This window comes from Glycine soja, chromosome 6, assembly GCF_004193775.1.
Source record: "Glycine soja cultivar W05 chromosome 6, ASM419377v2, whole genome shotgun sequence".
In the NCBI taxonomy this organism is placed as follows: domain Eukaryota; kingdom Viridiplantae; phylum Streptophyta; class Magnoliopsida; order Fabales; family Fabaceae; genus Glycine; species Glycine soja.
The window spans coordinates 48,548,531-48,565,748 of record NC_041007.1 but is presented as its reverse complement, the minus strand read 5'-3'; the positions used below and the strand labels follow the sequence as shown (position 1 = coordinate 48,565,748).

The window sequence follows — 17,218 nt, the reverse complement described above, 5'->3', positions numbered from 1 at the left end:
AATCTAACATTGAAACAACTATTTCCAAATCCAAAATTATACCAATCATGGAATCTAAAACAAGGTAAAACTTTGCTTACCTATGGATCTTCAAGCTAAGGTTTTGAAGAGATGAGAGAAAAGAAAAACCTGAAGTCCAACAACACCTCACCAAACCTAAAAAACATTATCAAAACTAGCAAAAATGAGTATATTCATTGTAGGTCAACACAAGAAAAATATTTAATCATGTAATTAAAAAAATCACAGTATTACACATGGTGGAATTCTACCAAAAATGACATGTCTACATATAAAGTAAGTTCCTATTAATGTTTTTAATTGAACATTTCACAACTAGAAAAGGGGAAAAAATGTATTCATCAAACTTATAAAATTTAAACATGCCTTATTTAAAGAATCAAACCTACTCTCAAACATATAAATTGAACTCGATCGAATGGTTGAGGAACAAATCAAGTGATGTTATGTGTTTGTAAAATGGACACGCAGATTGCACGTGATCATCTTCAGTACTTCCTACCAAATTTCCAACACCAATACGGACTGCGAGTAAGTGGGTACTCGTCTCTCGCACGCTCATTCTTTACCGACAAACACTTTCCCTTTTCTCGGAACTTTTTATTTTGTAAAGCCCAATTTTCGCCTTTCCTTTCCCATTTCAACCACACGCACTCAAATCCCTTGTAATGTGTCTGTCTGGGTGGTAATTTTGGCTGAAATTGGGATCTCTCTCTCTCTCGTTGGCGTTGTCGGATCTCTAATCAAATCCTCCAATCCAAATGCATGGTTACAGTCGCCTGGGCGGAGCAGCGCGGTCGCCACCGTCGTCGCCGCGGTTCCGGCACGGTCGGAGCAAGAGCAGAGGCTGGGGTTCGTCGAAGGAGAGCAATTCCATGGAGAAGTTGGTCTTTATTCTTATGTCGGCAGTTTTCAGAAGGCGAGGTTTGCTTCTCTTCGCGCCTTTGTTGTACATTTCGGGAATGCTGTTGTATATGGGTTCCTTGAGCTTCGATGTTGTCAGTATAAAGAACGGTGTCGTTCTTGTACACAAGCGTGCTCCTCCCGGTTCTGTTTATAGGAGTCCTCAGCTCTTTCAAAACTTGTGGCCTCTCATGGAGGCTGATAATGGAACTACACTCAATGTGGTATCTTTTCTTTCTATCACTATTCCATTGTCTATCTATCTTCAATTCAATACAATCCCATGTCTGCTGCACTGCTTTCCTAACTCGAATTAATTAACTGCAGTTGATGAAAGCATGGACTAAAAACGAGCTTAGAGAGTGGAAGCCCTGTGCCAACGCAAGTCTTCCTGAAACAGGTCTTTTCTTCTCTGGAAAACAAATTGTCCAAACTTGTTGCTTGTTTTGTTGCATAATAGTTTTTTTTACCACTTTTAGTCAATTTTGTTTCTTTGGCATGTGCCTCTCTCCCATTCAATTTATTTTCAAGTTCACTTTTTAGCTCTAGAATCTTGATTATTTATTTTGCCAACTCTTTTCTTGTCATCTTATAGAATTGCCAAAGTCAAATGGGTTCCTTATAATTGAAGCAAATGGTGGATTGAATCAGCAACGCTTGTCGGTATGCCTATTGATAAAACCAAAGATTTTATTCTTACTGATTTATTTATCTGGGATTCTCACATCATGTTAAGTACACATGAATGGTGATTCCATTCCATGTAATGAGGGATTCCCATTCAATTCTAGGCCTCGTTATATAGAACCATGAATGAAGCATGGAATACCATTACCTCAGAGAAATAGAATTGAGATTTCATGCTCTATGAAATGAGAAAACTCATTCTATTTTACAAAATGGCTTTGCACACTTCATTATTTCTTGTTACAAATATTGTTTTACACACTTACCTTTTTCCTTTCCTCACAAAGAATAATGTTGCTCTTCTTTTCTGAACAATAGTTTGTTTTTGAGTTGTGAATAAATAAACCTGAATGTTCCTTGTTTTTTATCTTTGTTTGCATGTACCAAACTGTACTGGAAAATGGAAATGGCCATTTCATTCCATTTTCATCAGTCATCGTATGGAATCACCATTCTGTATATGAAACATGTGATTGGGTGCACGGGAATTTGAATCATGTAGGTAGGAGGGATTGGAATGGTGATTTTCTACAACAATCATTTGTTTCGAAAATGGATACCTAATGAGTTAAATCTAGAGGGCTTTATGAGGTTGGTGTATATTTTTTCCTCCTGGTGTTTGTCCTTGTGCCATTTTGCTCTGAATGGATGTATGGTGATAGACTGTCATGCTCGCATGAATAATGAAATTAGATGGACATTGATGCTGCAAATTGCTATCTAGTATCTACTACATCACATATCCTTATTGTTTTTTCACTTATCATACTACTCTTTGTGCAGATATGTGATGCAGTTGCTGTGGCTGGACTACTAAATGCAACTCTTCTTATTCCTATATTTCATTTAAATAGTGTATGGCGAGACTCAAGGTAGTTGCGTTTATTATGCTTAATTTTAAAATTGATGACATGATTATGGTGGTTGCATAGTTTATTAATGTTTAATGGCTGTTAAACCTAGTGGGATAAGGCTTTGTTGTTGTCATTGTAATGGCTGTTAAACCTCATTGCTGTAGCTCTAATACCATTTTTTTTCTTAAACCATATCATTTACATACTAGGAGTCTGAATTTGTAAAATGGATCATGTTTCATTATTCTACTTTTTCTATGCTTTCCATTTATATGACTTGCATGCAGGATTGGTAGATAGGATATCAGCTCAGAAAGGTTAAGGGGTATGAAGATGGAAGATCATCTTGTATTTGATTTCTTTTTAGATGAAATATTTGGATTGGGCTTTAAGTTTAAGGACTGTAATTTATGCATCAGATGATAGGAAGAAACTAATCAACCAATGCCACACATCTCAGTGAAGGGCTGAAGGCATATCTTTAACCTTAGTATGACTTTTGCTGTTTTGAGGTTATCTGGTTAGGTACCGTGCAGAACATCCTTCTGTTTTTCTACAATGGACAATTTCTTAATTTTTACTTGTAACCTCCATTCTCTATAATTTATCTTTGTAGACAAATTGATAAGTTTTGGACATTGGGAATAAATATGCACTGCATAAGTCAGTTTGGTTTTGGTCTTCTACTTTCTGACATTTTTTGTGACCATTGAAAATGTTGGTAGCACATTCTTGGAACAGCAAACCACTTTAACCTTCTGAACTTCAGAAGTTATCTTAAACTTAGTGGTACAGATGCCAAGCTCACAGTGACAGTTACAAATATTGAACTGAGAGTCCATTACATTAGTTGCCACTTGCCAGTGGCTTATTCTAAAGCATTTAAAGGAACTACTTTTGGATAGGATGCCTTGACTCCTTTTTTGTAGATAACCGATATATCTGAAGTGCAACCTTGGTTAAGTTTTGTATATGTAGAACAGAGTCCCTTAGTTTTATAATAATCTATATGGAATTTTCTTTTAATATATATTTCTTGTGCAATCAAAGTTAATGGAAAGGTCATTATATAATCCTTGATTCCACGCTAATGCTTAGTGATGTTGTTTGTGTATTATAAATTTGAAAATTTATGCTTCATCTTAATATCTGGCAGCAATTTTGGTGACATTTTCAATGAAAATTTCTTCATACAATCACTTGGAAATCGTGTGCATGTGGTGAGAGAACTCCCTGATGACATACTTCAACGATTTGACAATAACATAAGTAATATTGTCAATCTTAGAGTAAAAGGTTGGTCCAGTTCAGCTCACTATCTTCAGAAGGTCCTTCCTCAGCTTTTGAAAATGGGGTGTGTGCCTATGTAGTTTATATCTTCTTCTGTTTCCTCACCATTGGTTGGCTTCCAATTCTTCTAGCATTAAAGCAGTTTCTGCTGTATTTTTGAATATTATTATCTTTTCAATTAAGTTCAATTATTTTCAATAGTAATTAATATATTTTTCATATGATAAAGATGTAAGATGGTAGCCAGATACGATAGAAATATGTCATGTTCACAAATCAAAAATAATTTTCATCTCATGTTTGGCTGCTTGAGTTTCCGTAGATATAATCTCTTCATTCACTGATACTTTAATGGCTGAATGCGTGCCTTCTTTGAATTGGATTAGTCATAACTGGGGGAACGATAACTCTACGACCCATTAACGTAAATAAAATCCCAAACAATAAAAACCAGTTTAAGGAAAGGACTTAATAATCCAAAGCCTATACATAGAACATAGACGCTGCTAAATTCCTGATTTTTGGTCCCCCAACAAGTAACAGCTAATTACTGTACAGTAATACTACTTTACTGACTTTTCTGCATTTTTACTAACATGCAGAAAAGTCAGTAAAGTAGTATCCCCGCCATCTTAGTAGCTGTATATGGTAATACTACTTTACTGACTTTTCTGCATTTTTACTAACATGTTGTACACAACCCATTCTTACAGTATAAATAAGAAAGAAGTGTAACGGACAATACACTTAGGTATTCGCAGAACAAAAGTTTCTCCTATGCTCTAATGCAGAATCTTTTTATAGATGTGCTTGAATTGTACTATAATTTTGTTCTGTCATCTAAATCTCACTCCAGTTTGATGAATATTTTGCTGTCATACAACAATAATTTTCTGATTACTTGGTGGTAATGTCTTTAGAAATCTGCTTATGCAAACACACATTTAAAAAATGGAAGTTGAAATGCAGTAGGATAACATTATATCAAAGTTTGAGTTGATGATTTGAATTTGAATATCTAAATGCCTAAAGATTCATTGGTTTTGTGGTGCTCACAAGAGATCCCCCCCCCCCAACCCCTAGTTGCCCTGACCCCCCAAAAAAGTACTTTTGTAGTCATTTTATTGAATATGATATTTTATTATTATTACTACCACTATTCTTTATTTTCTTGCAGCCTGCCATATATTGTGCATGGCTCCTAAGAGGAATTTGCTCATGCTTGTTGCAGGGCTGTTCGCATTGCACCTTTCTCCAATAGATTAGCTCAAGCAGTACCCTCAAAAATCCAAGGGCTTAGGTGCTTTGCCAATTTTGGAGCTCTTAGATTTTCAGAACCTATACGAACACTTGCAGAAAGCTTGGTTGATCGGATGGTTAAATACAGCTCCCAAAGTGGAGGGAAATATGTTTCGGTGCATCTTCGTTTCGAGGAGGTGTTTTTCTAATATCTTTGTACTTAAGATGTTGGATTTACTAGATACAGTATTGATGCATAATGGATAAGCATAATTTAGAATAATATTTGTTAATTGTACTTATGATAGTTAAAGCATTTTACCTCATCCCTATTCCCTAGATAAATCATTATATTTTAGCTTTGATATTTGAAGTGAGGTTGACTATATGCCTACTTTCTGATTATGACTTATAAATACCCTATTGATTGTTTTATGTTGGTCTCTTTTCTTGCAAAACAGACCAACACTTGCAAATTATTGATAAACAGACTATTGTCAACTCTTGAGTTTCCTGTGTGTTTTGGCCCCTTGGTTCTACATCAATTGCTATTCAGAGCCTAGTCCTGCAAGTTCAAACTACCCATTGCACCAAAAGACTTTTCTCCGACAATTTTTTGTAAATTGGGCAAGTACTAAAGTTTCTGTGTGCCAGGAATACACACAACACACTTGTTGATATTGCAAATATTCATTTCTTCATCCACTGAATGCTACTCACTGATCAAGAACGATGAAAATGGCACCAATGTCTTATTGTGTCATAGAAGGCTGCTGAAATGAGCTCGTCTAGTCTTAAATTTCTGGATCTTCTCTGAAATCCCTCCAGGGGAGATGTTCAATGAATAAAACAAAATCAGATCCAGGAGGCACTTAATGGTCTCCAACACCATCAAATACGTGAATGGTTGTTTGCATCTCTTTTCTTGAGGATACGCTGTTCTGAGCAATGGATAAGCCTGCATGAGACTTCTCTATTGCTCTCTGTAAATTGCATATGAGGGGATATAACATTTTCTTGTTGAGCCTCTTGGAATAGTGATAGATGTTTACCTCTGCAGAATAGAGTTTTAACAGAGGAGGATAATGATATGGAATAAATATAGTTTAGGATAATTTAGGTTATTTTTATGATTTTCCCTTATATCTGTATATGTTAATTTAGTTTAGCTTGTGGTATTTGTTTATCTGATTGGAGTTGACTATATGTCTAACCTAAGATTTAATACCCATCAGTTGCTTTTTGCTGCTATCTTTTGCAAATTGTTAATAAATAGGCTTTTGTCAATTATGAATTTTTTTTGTGTTTTGGTTCTTTAGTTTTATATTAGTTATATGTTATTTATTATAATTTTTTTTTCTGTATAAAGGATATGGTTGCATTTTCATGCTGTGAGTATGATGGTGGGAAGGAGGAGAAACTTGAAATGGATATTGCTCGTGAAAGGAGTTGGCGAGGTAAATTCAGAAGAAAGCATAGGATAATAAAGCCTGGTGCAAATCGCGTGGATGGAAGATGCCCATTGACTCCATTAGAGGTACGTGGTTACAAATTCTTGTCCTTCCTTTGTTTGGTTTCTTCATTGTTTCCATTTCTTTTCCTCATATTTGTGCCGTTTAATATCCTTAGGAAAATAAAATGAAAAAAGCAAATGCAACCTTTTGAAATTATTTGTTGCTTGTGCCTTGGCTGTATGATTATGCATTTTTTATTTGAGAAAAAACGGAATGCTTGATACATTACACAACAACAACAAAGCCTTACTCCACTAGGTGAGGTCGGCTACGTGGATCACATAACGCCATTTGGCATGGTTAAAAACCGTAGTTTCAGAAATATTAAGTCTAAGATCTCCCTTGATGATTTCCTCTTACGTCCTTTTTGGTTTCCCTCTTCTCCTTTTTCCTAGGCTAAGAATCATGCAATCTACTCTTCTAACAAGCGCCTCTTGTGGCCTTCTTTGTACATGCTCAAACCACCTTAACTGATTTTCTGTCATCTTTTCCTCAATGGGTACTACACCAATCTTCTCTCGTATAACATCATTCCATATTCTATATTTTCTTGTATGACCACATCCATCTTAACATTTTCATTTCTGCTACTCCGACTTTTCTCTCATGTTGTCCCTTTAAAGCCCAACTTTAACTACCATATAGTATAGTTGGACATATAGTTGTACGACGATAAAACTTGCCTTCGAGTTTGGTAAGCACTTTGTGATCACAAATAGCTCCCAATGCTTTTCTCCATTTAAGCCATCTTGCTTGTATCCTATGTGTGACATCCTCATTAATTTCACACCATCATCTTGTATGATTGATCCCACACATCCCCCAAGATGCTTGATGCTTTAAAACCTAAATATTCTGTTGCAATTTTTTCCTAGAAATTTGATTTGAACATACAACTTAGACACCCAAGTGTAATATATTCTGAACGATTATTAAATAGAACTCCTCTGAATTTTAAATATTCTCTGTTTTTTTCTGTTCTAAAGAGGTCAATCAGATGCATCAGTGGGGGCAGTAGTGGTGATAGTAGCTGGGCAAGAATCTATACATTCCATGATATTAAATGGGCATTTGTTTTCCTGTTTTTATTCCTGCTAATTTAGTTAGGCTTCCCTAAGATGCAAATTGAAATTTTAATATGATCCATAGCAATCAATCGTAGATTCCCATGATAGGGATACTAGAAATTCTTTTGAGAAGGAAAAGAGGAGATATAAAAATTGAGCTTTAGAAATATTGAAATGCAAAATTAAAGTAGAAAAAACAATCTTGTAAAGAAAATTGAGTCTTGGTTATGATTTTCATGCCTCATTTTGTTTGATGCTGTAGGTGGGAATGATGCTTAGAGGCATGGGTTTTGATAACACAACCTCAGTATATGTTGCAGCAGGAAAGATTTATAAAGAACAAAAGTACATGGCACCACTTAAACAGATGTTTCCACGATTACAAACCAAGAATACGCTGGCAACACCAGAAGAGCTTGCTCAATTTATGGTATTTAAGTGATCTATGCTTGTTTAAAACAAGAAAAAATTCATTTTTTTTTTGTACAAAAGAAAGGTGATTCAAGGGGGGCATAATTCTATAATCCACATGTTTATGATGTAGGGGCATTCGACTAGGTTGGCCGCTCTTGATTATACTGTTTGCCTTCATAGTGAAGTATTTATTACAACCCAGGGTGGAAATTTTCCCCACTTCTTGATGGGTCACAGGCGCTATATGTATGGTGGGCATGCAAAGACAATAAAACCTGACAAGAGAAGATTGGCTCTATTATTCGATAATCCTAATATAAGGTACAACTTCTGCATAATCATCATCAGTATCTTCATAGACAAGTTTTCATCTCTTCTAAGTGGCAATCCTCTCCTATGTGTAGTTTTAAATAGAGTAGAATATTGTCCACAACATATAAGTATCTCACCCTCAGGTCATGTATGAATTAACTAACAATTTTGACAACATATGCCAAATCTGGTCTAGTATGAGCCTGATATATCAATTTCCCTACCAGAATATTGAGTTCTATCAACCTTGGGACTTTATAGTTTATTTTTCATGTTGTGGTTCTACTCAATGGCACAATGACAACCTTACAGGCTTACACCCAAGATTTCGAATTTCCTTAAGAAGAATAAGGACATATTTCTTACTTCCTTTAAGAAATAAAAATGCCTTGTTTGGTATCTGTTTGAATAAGTACTAATGAAATTGGTTCATGCTTGAACGTTGAAGGAGATAAAGCTAAAACATGAATTAATGCTAGAATTCTCTCAAATTAAGGGTTTGTTTGGATGACAAAATGGAAACTACAGTTCAGATTTTTATTTTCAATTATAATTCTTTCAAAAATAGAATTGATTTAGAATTATAATTTCTATGTTTGAGTTGTGTAAAGAATTAAAGTGTAGAATCATAGTTCTAAGTTCAATTGTTAGGATCTTAGATCTATAATTTAAAATAAAATAAAATGAGTTATAAATCTGACATTAAAAAATATAAAGTATTTGTTTTTCTGCATTTCACTTTCATGTAATATTGATTTTGTTTGCATAAGAGGAAATAAAAGAGTATCTATTTGCCAAATATCAAATCATGTAGTGATGGCCCGAGGGACTGTAGAGAGATAGTAGGTGACTGTTTAGGTGTTGCGGGGATAGTTGCATGTAGGTTAATACTTTGAAAACTAACCATCCAACAGATGGTAAACAATTCAATTATGATTGTCCCAGCTGATATCTATCAACAATAGAGATAAAGATGGTTTATAATGCAGGAGATGCATACCTTGTCAAATTTTGTCAAATTCTTTGAACAAGCAGGAGAGGTAGGTGTTCTGTTTTTTGGATTGAACAGGATTTTAATTCCTAGATGTAGAATTAAAACTTTTTGAGTGTTGGCAAGAATTAGAAAAGGCTTGGGCTAGCTCAATTGAGATACAATTAGGAAAACAATTGTTGAAGAGAAAGTTGTGGTAGCTCCCATTGTACAAAAAAAGTAAATTCTCATCTTAAATGGTTTGGACATGGGTGAAGAAGACCTGTAGGAGCACCGCTGAAGAGGGTTGACCAGATGGAAGATAGTGCAATTGTTAATAGGTAGGGAAAATTATATAGAGATTTAGAGGTAAATGGTCTATCTTTGTACTTAATACATCACGAAGCTTTATGACATTATATGATTCATATAGCCAACCTTACCTGATGGGAAAAGGCTTAGTTGTTGTATATTATTATGCAAAGAAATCTTCTAATCAACCAATATTGAATAGATTTCTAATCAATTATACTAACTTTTCTGCACATTCTCTAAAGATTTAATTATTCAAATACCTCAGTGTTGATGGAAAAATAAAGGTTGGTTGTCGTCTGGATATTCTTGCTCATTTAGTCATATCTACAATTCATATGCATTAGTCTCAAAATACAATAAAATATTAACGACAAACGATTCTTGTTAATGTACAATTCATATGGAATTTGGAATGCAATAAGTGCTGATGGTTATATTGTTAATAATTGTCTAAAGAAGTCTATTACATTACATCCCACTACTGAAGAACTCAAATCAATAACATGGCTGCAAAATGTGGCTCCGGTACTCCTCCATAGAGATAACTGCCCTTGGTACTATGACTGTGCTTTGTCTTTTCTGATAGTATCAAATACAAAGAGGTGCAAACTTCTAGGTCCAATTTTTTCATAATTGACTGAAAAGATGAAGGTTCAACAATGATGAAAGATGAGCCCGCATTATTTTCATTAATGGGACAAACTGGAGTTCAGCCTTTTAGATTTGTCTGCTTTCTAAGTATTAATGTCAATTCTCAAATAGACCTGTAAATGTTCTTTATCGACTACTTTTCACGTATAAAATGTTGATGTTATTATTCTACCGAACTCATGTCCACCCATCAGATTCTTACCCTATATTTCGATACCTTAATAGTTTTTGTACTCGTTATAAAGTTTACCACTAGATTTTATTTTATTTTTTACTGATTTTGCAGATGGGAAGTATTCAAGCAGCAAATGACAGACATGCTTCGTCATAGTGATCAAAAGGGAACTGAAATAAAAAAGGCTGGTGGGTCTCTATATACTTTTCCCATGCCAGATTGCATGTGTAAACAGGTAGAACCCAAAAGTGAAAACGGTAACATGACGAAATATATTAAGCTATAAATGTAAAGGAATCGTCTTTAGGAAATCAAATTGTTCAATACTTGTAATTTATTTTGTACCATTACACTTTTTTTTTCTAGTGAAAGTTAGCTGTGAATTCATAATCATTATTATTGTATATTGTACACGGGATTCATTGTACATGAGATTCATTGTAATCTGAGATAGACTTTCACGTGATTATCATATTTACTTTTGGACGACCGATGAGTTGTGTGATAATTTAATTTATTAAACCAAAATGTTCAATTTGCAAGTGATAAATAATATCAATTGGTTGAAATATAAATGAGATGTAGAATGTTAATATACTGCTAATTTATATCATTCATTATTAAAAGTGGTTTTGGAATATCATATTTGTGAGGCAAGCGTGAACTTTGCACATTCTTCGTACTTGATATCTATAGGATTCTTTTTTATATTTCCTTATGCACTTATCCAGATCTTCATACGATCTTTGTTATTACCTTTTGTTCTTATTTAGATGAAGATAAGAAAGCCATACCTAAAAGAGACGAATAATTACACAAAAAATTAAAGACTAGAGTCAAGTAAATAGTTGACAAAATACTATGGATTCACATTTAAGTAAAATAAAATTAATAATATTGCATGAAATTTTGAAGTCAGAATGCGAGATGAGAAGAGTAGGAATTTAGAATGAGAATTAATGAAAAGTTTAGAATGTCAAGATTTCATGACGCAGCTGAAATGTACTATTGGAGTTTTATTGGCAGTTCATAGTTAACGATTTTGCCTTAATATATAACAATAACATTAAAGCCAAGAGAATTAGAAATTAATGAGAAATTTCAAATGCAAAGGTAGCCTAAAGCTAACGAGACAGTTCTAGCCCATGCTCCACAATATATCCATATATAGAACTCAACCCTTCCGACAAAATCTGATGTTCCTATACTTTCTTAAAAACACACCACACTTGGTTCTTGAAAGAAGACTTCGGAGAACAGATGCTGATATAAACACAAGGAGTGGGCAAAAATTATATGCTCGAGGGAATAATAATAAATTATAAAGACAATCTTTCTAATCACAGCAATAAGAATATATAATCTACGACCAAGTAGTGTGTCAGCAAAGCATTAGGCAACCGTAAATACCGCCACTGTTTTACATCAGTCAAGGTCCAAAGTCAATCTTTACATGCAATAAAAACCGTGAATACATCAACAAGGGGACATTAGTAGTATATCTTTGCCCAGAATCACAAGGTTTAGCAGTCACTAGCCAGACATGAACGACGCTGCTCGTCTGAAGTCCAAAGATTTGAGGGCTTCCTGGGGAAAAGGCTTTCCATCTGGTAGCCACAGGCCACCCTCATGAGGTAGCAGCACCTGTGGTTGGGCTTGGCTACTTCCTTCCTTGGATGAAACCTCGTTCCTTTTCTTCACAAATTCAAAAAATTCTGCAACTTGGCGTGCATATCTGCAACTCAGACAACAATAATTACAATGCATTAGGAATCAATGGATTAACGTCTCAGCAATGGAATTCTCTAGCATGGTAAAAAATCCAAAGAATTTGGTTACCTAGGGGTCTACTTCCAGTTATATCAGAAACAGCAAATGTAATATTTCACTACCATTATAAAGAACCAGTGAGAACTCAAGTTACAGATTTGCCACTTGCAAGTGAAGAGTGACAGGCAAACATTGCAAGGAAATCTTCATTGCTTTAAGGTGCAGTTTGGATAAATTTTTCAATAAGCACTCATGGAAGAAGAAAATAAAGCAGTAAAAGGAAAAACTTCAGCCATAACTCACAAGTTAAAATCAAATTCTGCACTTTACCTTTTTTAGAAGCTCTCTTGGCTAATTTCTCCAAAAGCTGAAGTGCATAGGTTGATTTTAACTTATAAGTTTGATTAATTTTACCTCTGTATTTCTTCTTTTATAAGTGTTTTTGAATAAGTTAATCCAAACTAGACCTTATTCAACAAGTCGTGCTTAATTGAACAGTTACCCAAACACACTCTAAGTCCCCTATGTTTTAGAAGCTTTCTTGTGGGATTTGAAGTAACTGATAACTTAATTTATATTAATGGTAATTCATTTTTGTAATTTTGCTTGGATGCAAATTCATGTAGTCCTGTAGTGTAATGGCTCTCTAACTGTATTATTTAGCTATACTTTGAAGTACTTACTATTCACATTTGGTCTCATGTTACATAAAACATATCCTTGCAAAACTAAGGCACCCATTAGCATCACACCAATACACTCTTGGATTCCATTCCATCTATGAACACCCCTTTAACCTTGGTACTTCTCCACACATGCTACATTTGTTTCTCAGGATTATGTTGGACAATGATTCATACACACCAATCACTCATATATATAAAACACCTGGATGTAATAAATGAGGCTATGGCCATCAGGATAAGGTTTGGGGACTATGCCTAACATCAGAAAAATGACTCAGTTTAAGACAAATTGCTCAACATATAGCTCACTTTTCTAATTCTGTGCACGAGCTTGTGAACATTTAAACCCATTTATAAACTTTGCCAAAGACCTTAACAAACTAGCAGCATATTCAATATTTTAAAGTTGGAAGCATGTAAAATAAAACCAATACTTTATTAGGCTGTATGAGGAGACATTAACCTTTGCTTCAATCCTAACATAATAAGACTTCTCAGGACAGTTAGGAGTCATAATATAGAAACAGAGGCAAAAAATGTTGGACAGAACAAAATTTTAAGTCCACGGTAAGCAAATTTAAACAAATATCTGAGTAAAAGATAGTTATCTTACTGCCTCTTCGCTTCAATATCCTTGCTGAAATCAATATTGGGTTCACAGTCCAAAACCAAAGCAGGAACCTGTTTATAGTTAAAATGGTTAAGTCAATACCATAACAAATAATAAATTCGGACATGGGACTTCCAAATATTGTACCTTCTGAATGCTTGAATGCATGTGACCACCCTCCAGATAAAAAACACGGTCTCTTATATCAGGGTGTAAAGAGTTGTCAATATGATGAGGCAGCTGATTGACTGATAATACTCCATGGTTACCACTTTGGGAGGGAAATAACCAGCTTTCGTGCTTTTCATGAAGGTCACGGAGATAGTCAAGGCTGACTCCACCTTCTTCTGCTCTTTTTCTTAACATCATTCTCTTATGGCAAGTATCAGGACTTGCCCTAAGATAGATAAAACCATCAGGAATAAGTCCAGGCAAGGAGGATACTACAGGATCAAACCACGAGTCATAGATACTGATCTCCATCCCATTCATCCAGTTAGCTTCATGGACAGCTCGTACAAAAACCTTCATCGAACAGTGAGATAAAAGAGCATAAGCCTTTATACTCTTAAGAAAAAAGGATTCCCTTCATAATCAAAGGAAAGAAACAAGATTAATACGAAAGGGGCGAACAGAACACTCACCATCCTGTCACTGAAAACGCTCCTCTCCATCAAACGAAGAGGCTTGATTCCAACAGATGACTCTCTTTCCTGCATGACCCTTGTGACAAACACATAGTTCTGGAAGGTGTAGGCATACCTTTGCGGTTCGGCGTAAAAAGCATCCAAAATGTTGAAGTGATCAGGTCCAACATCCTGCCACTTGCTAATGGGTTCAGGAACCACCTCAACAAGATCACGCAATTCAATTGTTTCGTTTGCTATTCTCTGAAGGAAAGTAGTCTTGCCAACACTGATATTACCCTCAACACAGAATGTTAAGCGCTTCTTCTGCACAGAGGAGGAGGAATTGTCTTCCAACTTCTCCTCGTCGTCGTCAACACTCTTTTTAATGAAAGTAGTTATACTTTCAGCATGGTTCTTGTGGATTATTCCAACGGAACTCTGTAGATACTCAACCATCTTGTCACTAGATTTTCCAAAGAACTACAGCACATGACCCAAACAGAACATACAGATTAATATAACATTCTTAGGAATCATTTATAATTGTTTCCTAGTAAATGTTTATCCTAGTCATCTAAACAGAACAGAGAGAGAGACCTTATCCTTGTAGAGTTGCTTGAGTTGCGCAACACCAGCGATGCCTTTCTGAACGAGCTTTCTGAAATTTCTGGGACCCACACCGGGGATGGCCAGCAAATCAGGATTTGACGGAGCTGGGGAGGAAGAAGAAGAACCCTTTTGCCTCCTATTGAGCCTGAAGTTAAAGGGCTTCTTCTCTTTTGCGTCCTCAACAGGGTCATGTTGGGTGATGAAGGAGCCTTCTGAAGCCGAATGTAAGGAGAGGTTTCTAGAGGGGTTAAGAAGAAGAAGGGTCTTGTTGTTGTTCCTGGTGTGGGAGTGGGTTAGACTGAGACACCTGCAGACAGAGCAAGTGTTGGTAGAGAGAGCCAAATAGCGAGAATAAGAAAGTTGGGGATTGAGGGAAGAAGAAGTGAACGCTGCTGACATTGGTACCAAGTTTGAAACTTTGGGGGGCAACGAGAGAAAGGGAGTAGCCACGGTGACGGAGATAGAGAGGATGGCGACCGGAGAAGAAGAAGGGCGTAGCAGTTTCTGCATTTCACTCTCAGTTTCTGTCCCTCATTATGAGAGCGGGAAGGAAAGGTAAGGGTTTTAGGTTTAGCCTCTCAGTAAGAGAGAGGAGTATTCTATTCACAACCCAAGTGGATACACACATACACACACCCCAATACAAAAGGAGAGAATTCAGAGGGTTTCAAACTCTATTCCCTCACTGACACAAATACAATCATATTAACTTTTTTAATTACAGAAATAATTAGATAAACAAAACTGATAATAAATTACTAATCCTTGTTTAGTTGTGTACGTTGTCCAAAAATTATTCTCATATCTCTGGCATATAATTATTAAATTACCCTTATCATATGTTATGTGTATTATTTAATTATTTTCATTAGAATTTTATACTTATTTCTTGTCTATTCTTTGGGTTCTTTAAAAGATACCATCAAAACTTTAAATATGTTTTCTCTCTTAAGTCTAAATTCTCAAAATAATTTTTAATTGATGAAGATATAAATTTCATAAGAAAAATCTTACTGGAATAAAATTTTATATTTGATTGTAACAAATTCATCGTTTAAATAAATAAAATATTCAAACACAAGTTTTCAACAAAAAAAAATCCAACTGTCCAAAGACAATGGATACTTGTTGAATAATGACTTATAAATACAACAAGTTTGGAAGAATAGAAGTGATGAACAACACACAAATCATTCAAATTTTTAGTTGTGTCTTCTCAATCTCCATTTATGTATATTTGTAAAGTTGTAAAAGTTTTCAAAAAATCTTATATATCCAAAGAGAAAATTCTAAAGTATTTAAGCTGTATTTTTGTCTGTAAAACATTAAGAGCTAGTTGATGAATAAATCAACTAACAATGAATCTTCTTATTTATCTAGAAACAATAGTAGTTTAGTAGAATAAAAAATACTATATTATTTTAGGTTTGGTGATAAGTTTGGATTGTAAAAGCAAAAATAACATTGAACAATACTTAAAATTTTGACAAAATGAATGAAACTTGATGAGTTGTAAAAAATTAGACCTAATATTAGTGGTAAAAACAAACTAGTATAAAATTATGTGTCTTATAATGACTTACAATTTGAATTTAATTTTATTGTGAAAAGAAACATTTTTACAAAATTTGTTATTATTGTCTTATCTGTGTGCAAAAGCTCATTATCTGCTTTTAAATCCACATCAAACTATAGTTTTCTTTTAAGAAAAAGTTTAGAAAATTTTAAAATAACAAATCTACTAACATTCTTGTTATATTTTCCTTTATAAATAAACAATAAAAAAACAATAAGAATAACCTAGTGAGAAAGTTTGGATACTTTGTACAAGATCTTAAATTCAAATTTTATTATTACCGGAAAAAATGAACAATCAAATAAAAAATTGTGATATTTAAAATAAACAAATGGATAAATAAAACAAAACAAAAATCTAATAGAGAGGTTTATGAAAGAAAAAAAAAAAGGCTTTGCTTGTTTCCACAATGCGATGATATATAAGTGTGATTTAAGATTAGAAATAGAGATTTGACTATTTTACTTCAAATAAGTTTTTTTATTCATTTAGGCTTTGCGTGTTTCCACAATGCGATGATATATCTAACTCCCCACAGTAGCAAAGTTGGGTTGTGTCATGTATGGCAGCCGAATAGAAATGGGAAGAACGGGTTTTGGAGGTCTAGTAAGGACTTTAGACGCAGAAGTTATGGCTATACACTATACACCAAATAGAGGACTCCACCAATGTTTGCCACCAATATCAATTGCAAAAACAGTAGTTAATGATACATTTACATTACAGATATCAGCTTGCTGTTATTTGCTCAAGCACCGAGGACTTTGTTTCTCAGGTCAGGATGTAAACATTTTATACTATCTCTTTTTTGTGTAAAATTGTTATGAATATAATATAAAAAATATTTACATTTTAGTAAATTCTAATTAGATTTCAAATAAAAAATATATATTTTTAATTTAAAAAATTATATTTTATATTTTTTT

The 17,218-nt window shown here is 34.3% G+C and overlaps 2 protein-coding genes across 3 annotated transcripts; one reads left to right on the top strand and one right to left on the bottom strand.

Moving 5' to 3' along the window:
* Positions 1-467: 467 nt before the first annotated feature.
* LOC114417483 (O-fucosyltransferase 9-like) lies at positions 468-10,903 on the top strand. 2 transcript variants are annotated; one of them, XM_028382730.1, is made up of 10 exons: positions 468-1,148; positions 1,252-1,324; positions 1,520-1,587; positions 2,395-2,483; positions 3,622-3,819; positions 4,987-5,191; positions 6,364-6,531; positions 7,838-8,005; positions 8,120-8,310; positions 10,524-10,903. In XM_028382730.1, exons 1-10 carry the CDS (start codon positions 783-785, stop codon positions 10,696-10,698), a joined length of 1,701 nt encoding a protein of 566 aa, XP_028238531.1. In that variant the 5' UTR covers positions 468-782; the 3' UTR covers positions 10,699-10,903. The 2 variants fall into 2 exon arrangements, with proteins under 2 accessions (XP_028238531.1, XP_028238532.1); XM_028382731.1 differs by lacking the exon at positions 3,622-3,819 and having other exon boundaries at positions 469-1,148.
* A 791-nt stretch (positions 10,904-11,694) lies between these two features.
* LOC114417482 lies at positions 11,695-15,355 on the bottom strand. The gene is made up of 5 exons (XM_028382729.1): positions 14,705-15,355; positions 14,123-14,587; positions 13,626-14,003; positions 13,482-13,549; positions 11,695-12,147 (listed from the first exon to the last, which is right to left on the bottom strand). The coding sequence occupies exons 1-5, from the start codon at positions 15,224-15,226 to the stop codon at positions 11,946-11,948; spliced, it is 1,635 nt and encodes a 544-aa protein (XP_028238530.1). The 5' UTR covers positions 15,227-15,355; the 3' UTR covers positions 11,695-11,945.
* Positions 15,356-17,218: the final 1,863 nt, after the last annotated feature.

Excerpts from the sequence above, each read along its gene's own strand:
- LOC114417482 (XM_028382729.1), bottom strand. The coding sequence starts at position 15,226 with ATGCAGAAACTGCTACGCCCTTCTTCTTCTCCGGTCGCCATCCTCTCT. Across the intron at positions 14,588-14,704 it reads AGCAACTCTACAAGGATAAG|TTCTTTGGAAAATCTAGTGA; the intron begins GTCTCTCTCTCT and ends CATGTGCTGTAG. Across the intron at positions 14,004-14,122 it reads GCGTTTTCAGTGACAGGATG|GTTTTTGTACGAGCTGTCCA; the intron begins GTGAGTGTTCTG and ends TGTTCGATGAAG.
- LOC114417483 (XM_028382730.1), top strand. The coding sequence starts at position 783 with ATGCATGGTTACAGTCGCCTGGGCGGAGCAGCGCGGTCGCCACCGTCG. Across the intron at positions 2,484-3,621 it reads AGTGTATGGCGAGACTCAAG|CAATTTTGGTGACATTTTCA; the intron begins GTAGTTGCGTTT and ends AATATCTGGCAG. Across the intron at positions 3,820-4,986 it reads CCTCAGCTTTTGAAAATGGG|GGCTGTTCGCATTGCACCTT; the intron begins GTGTGTGCCTAT and ends TGCTTGTTGCAG.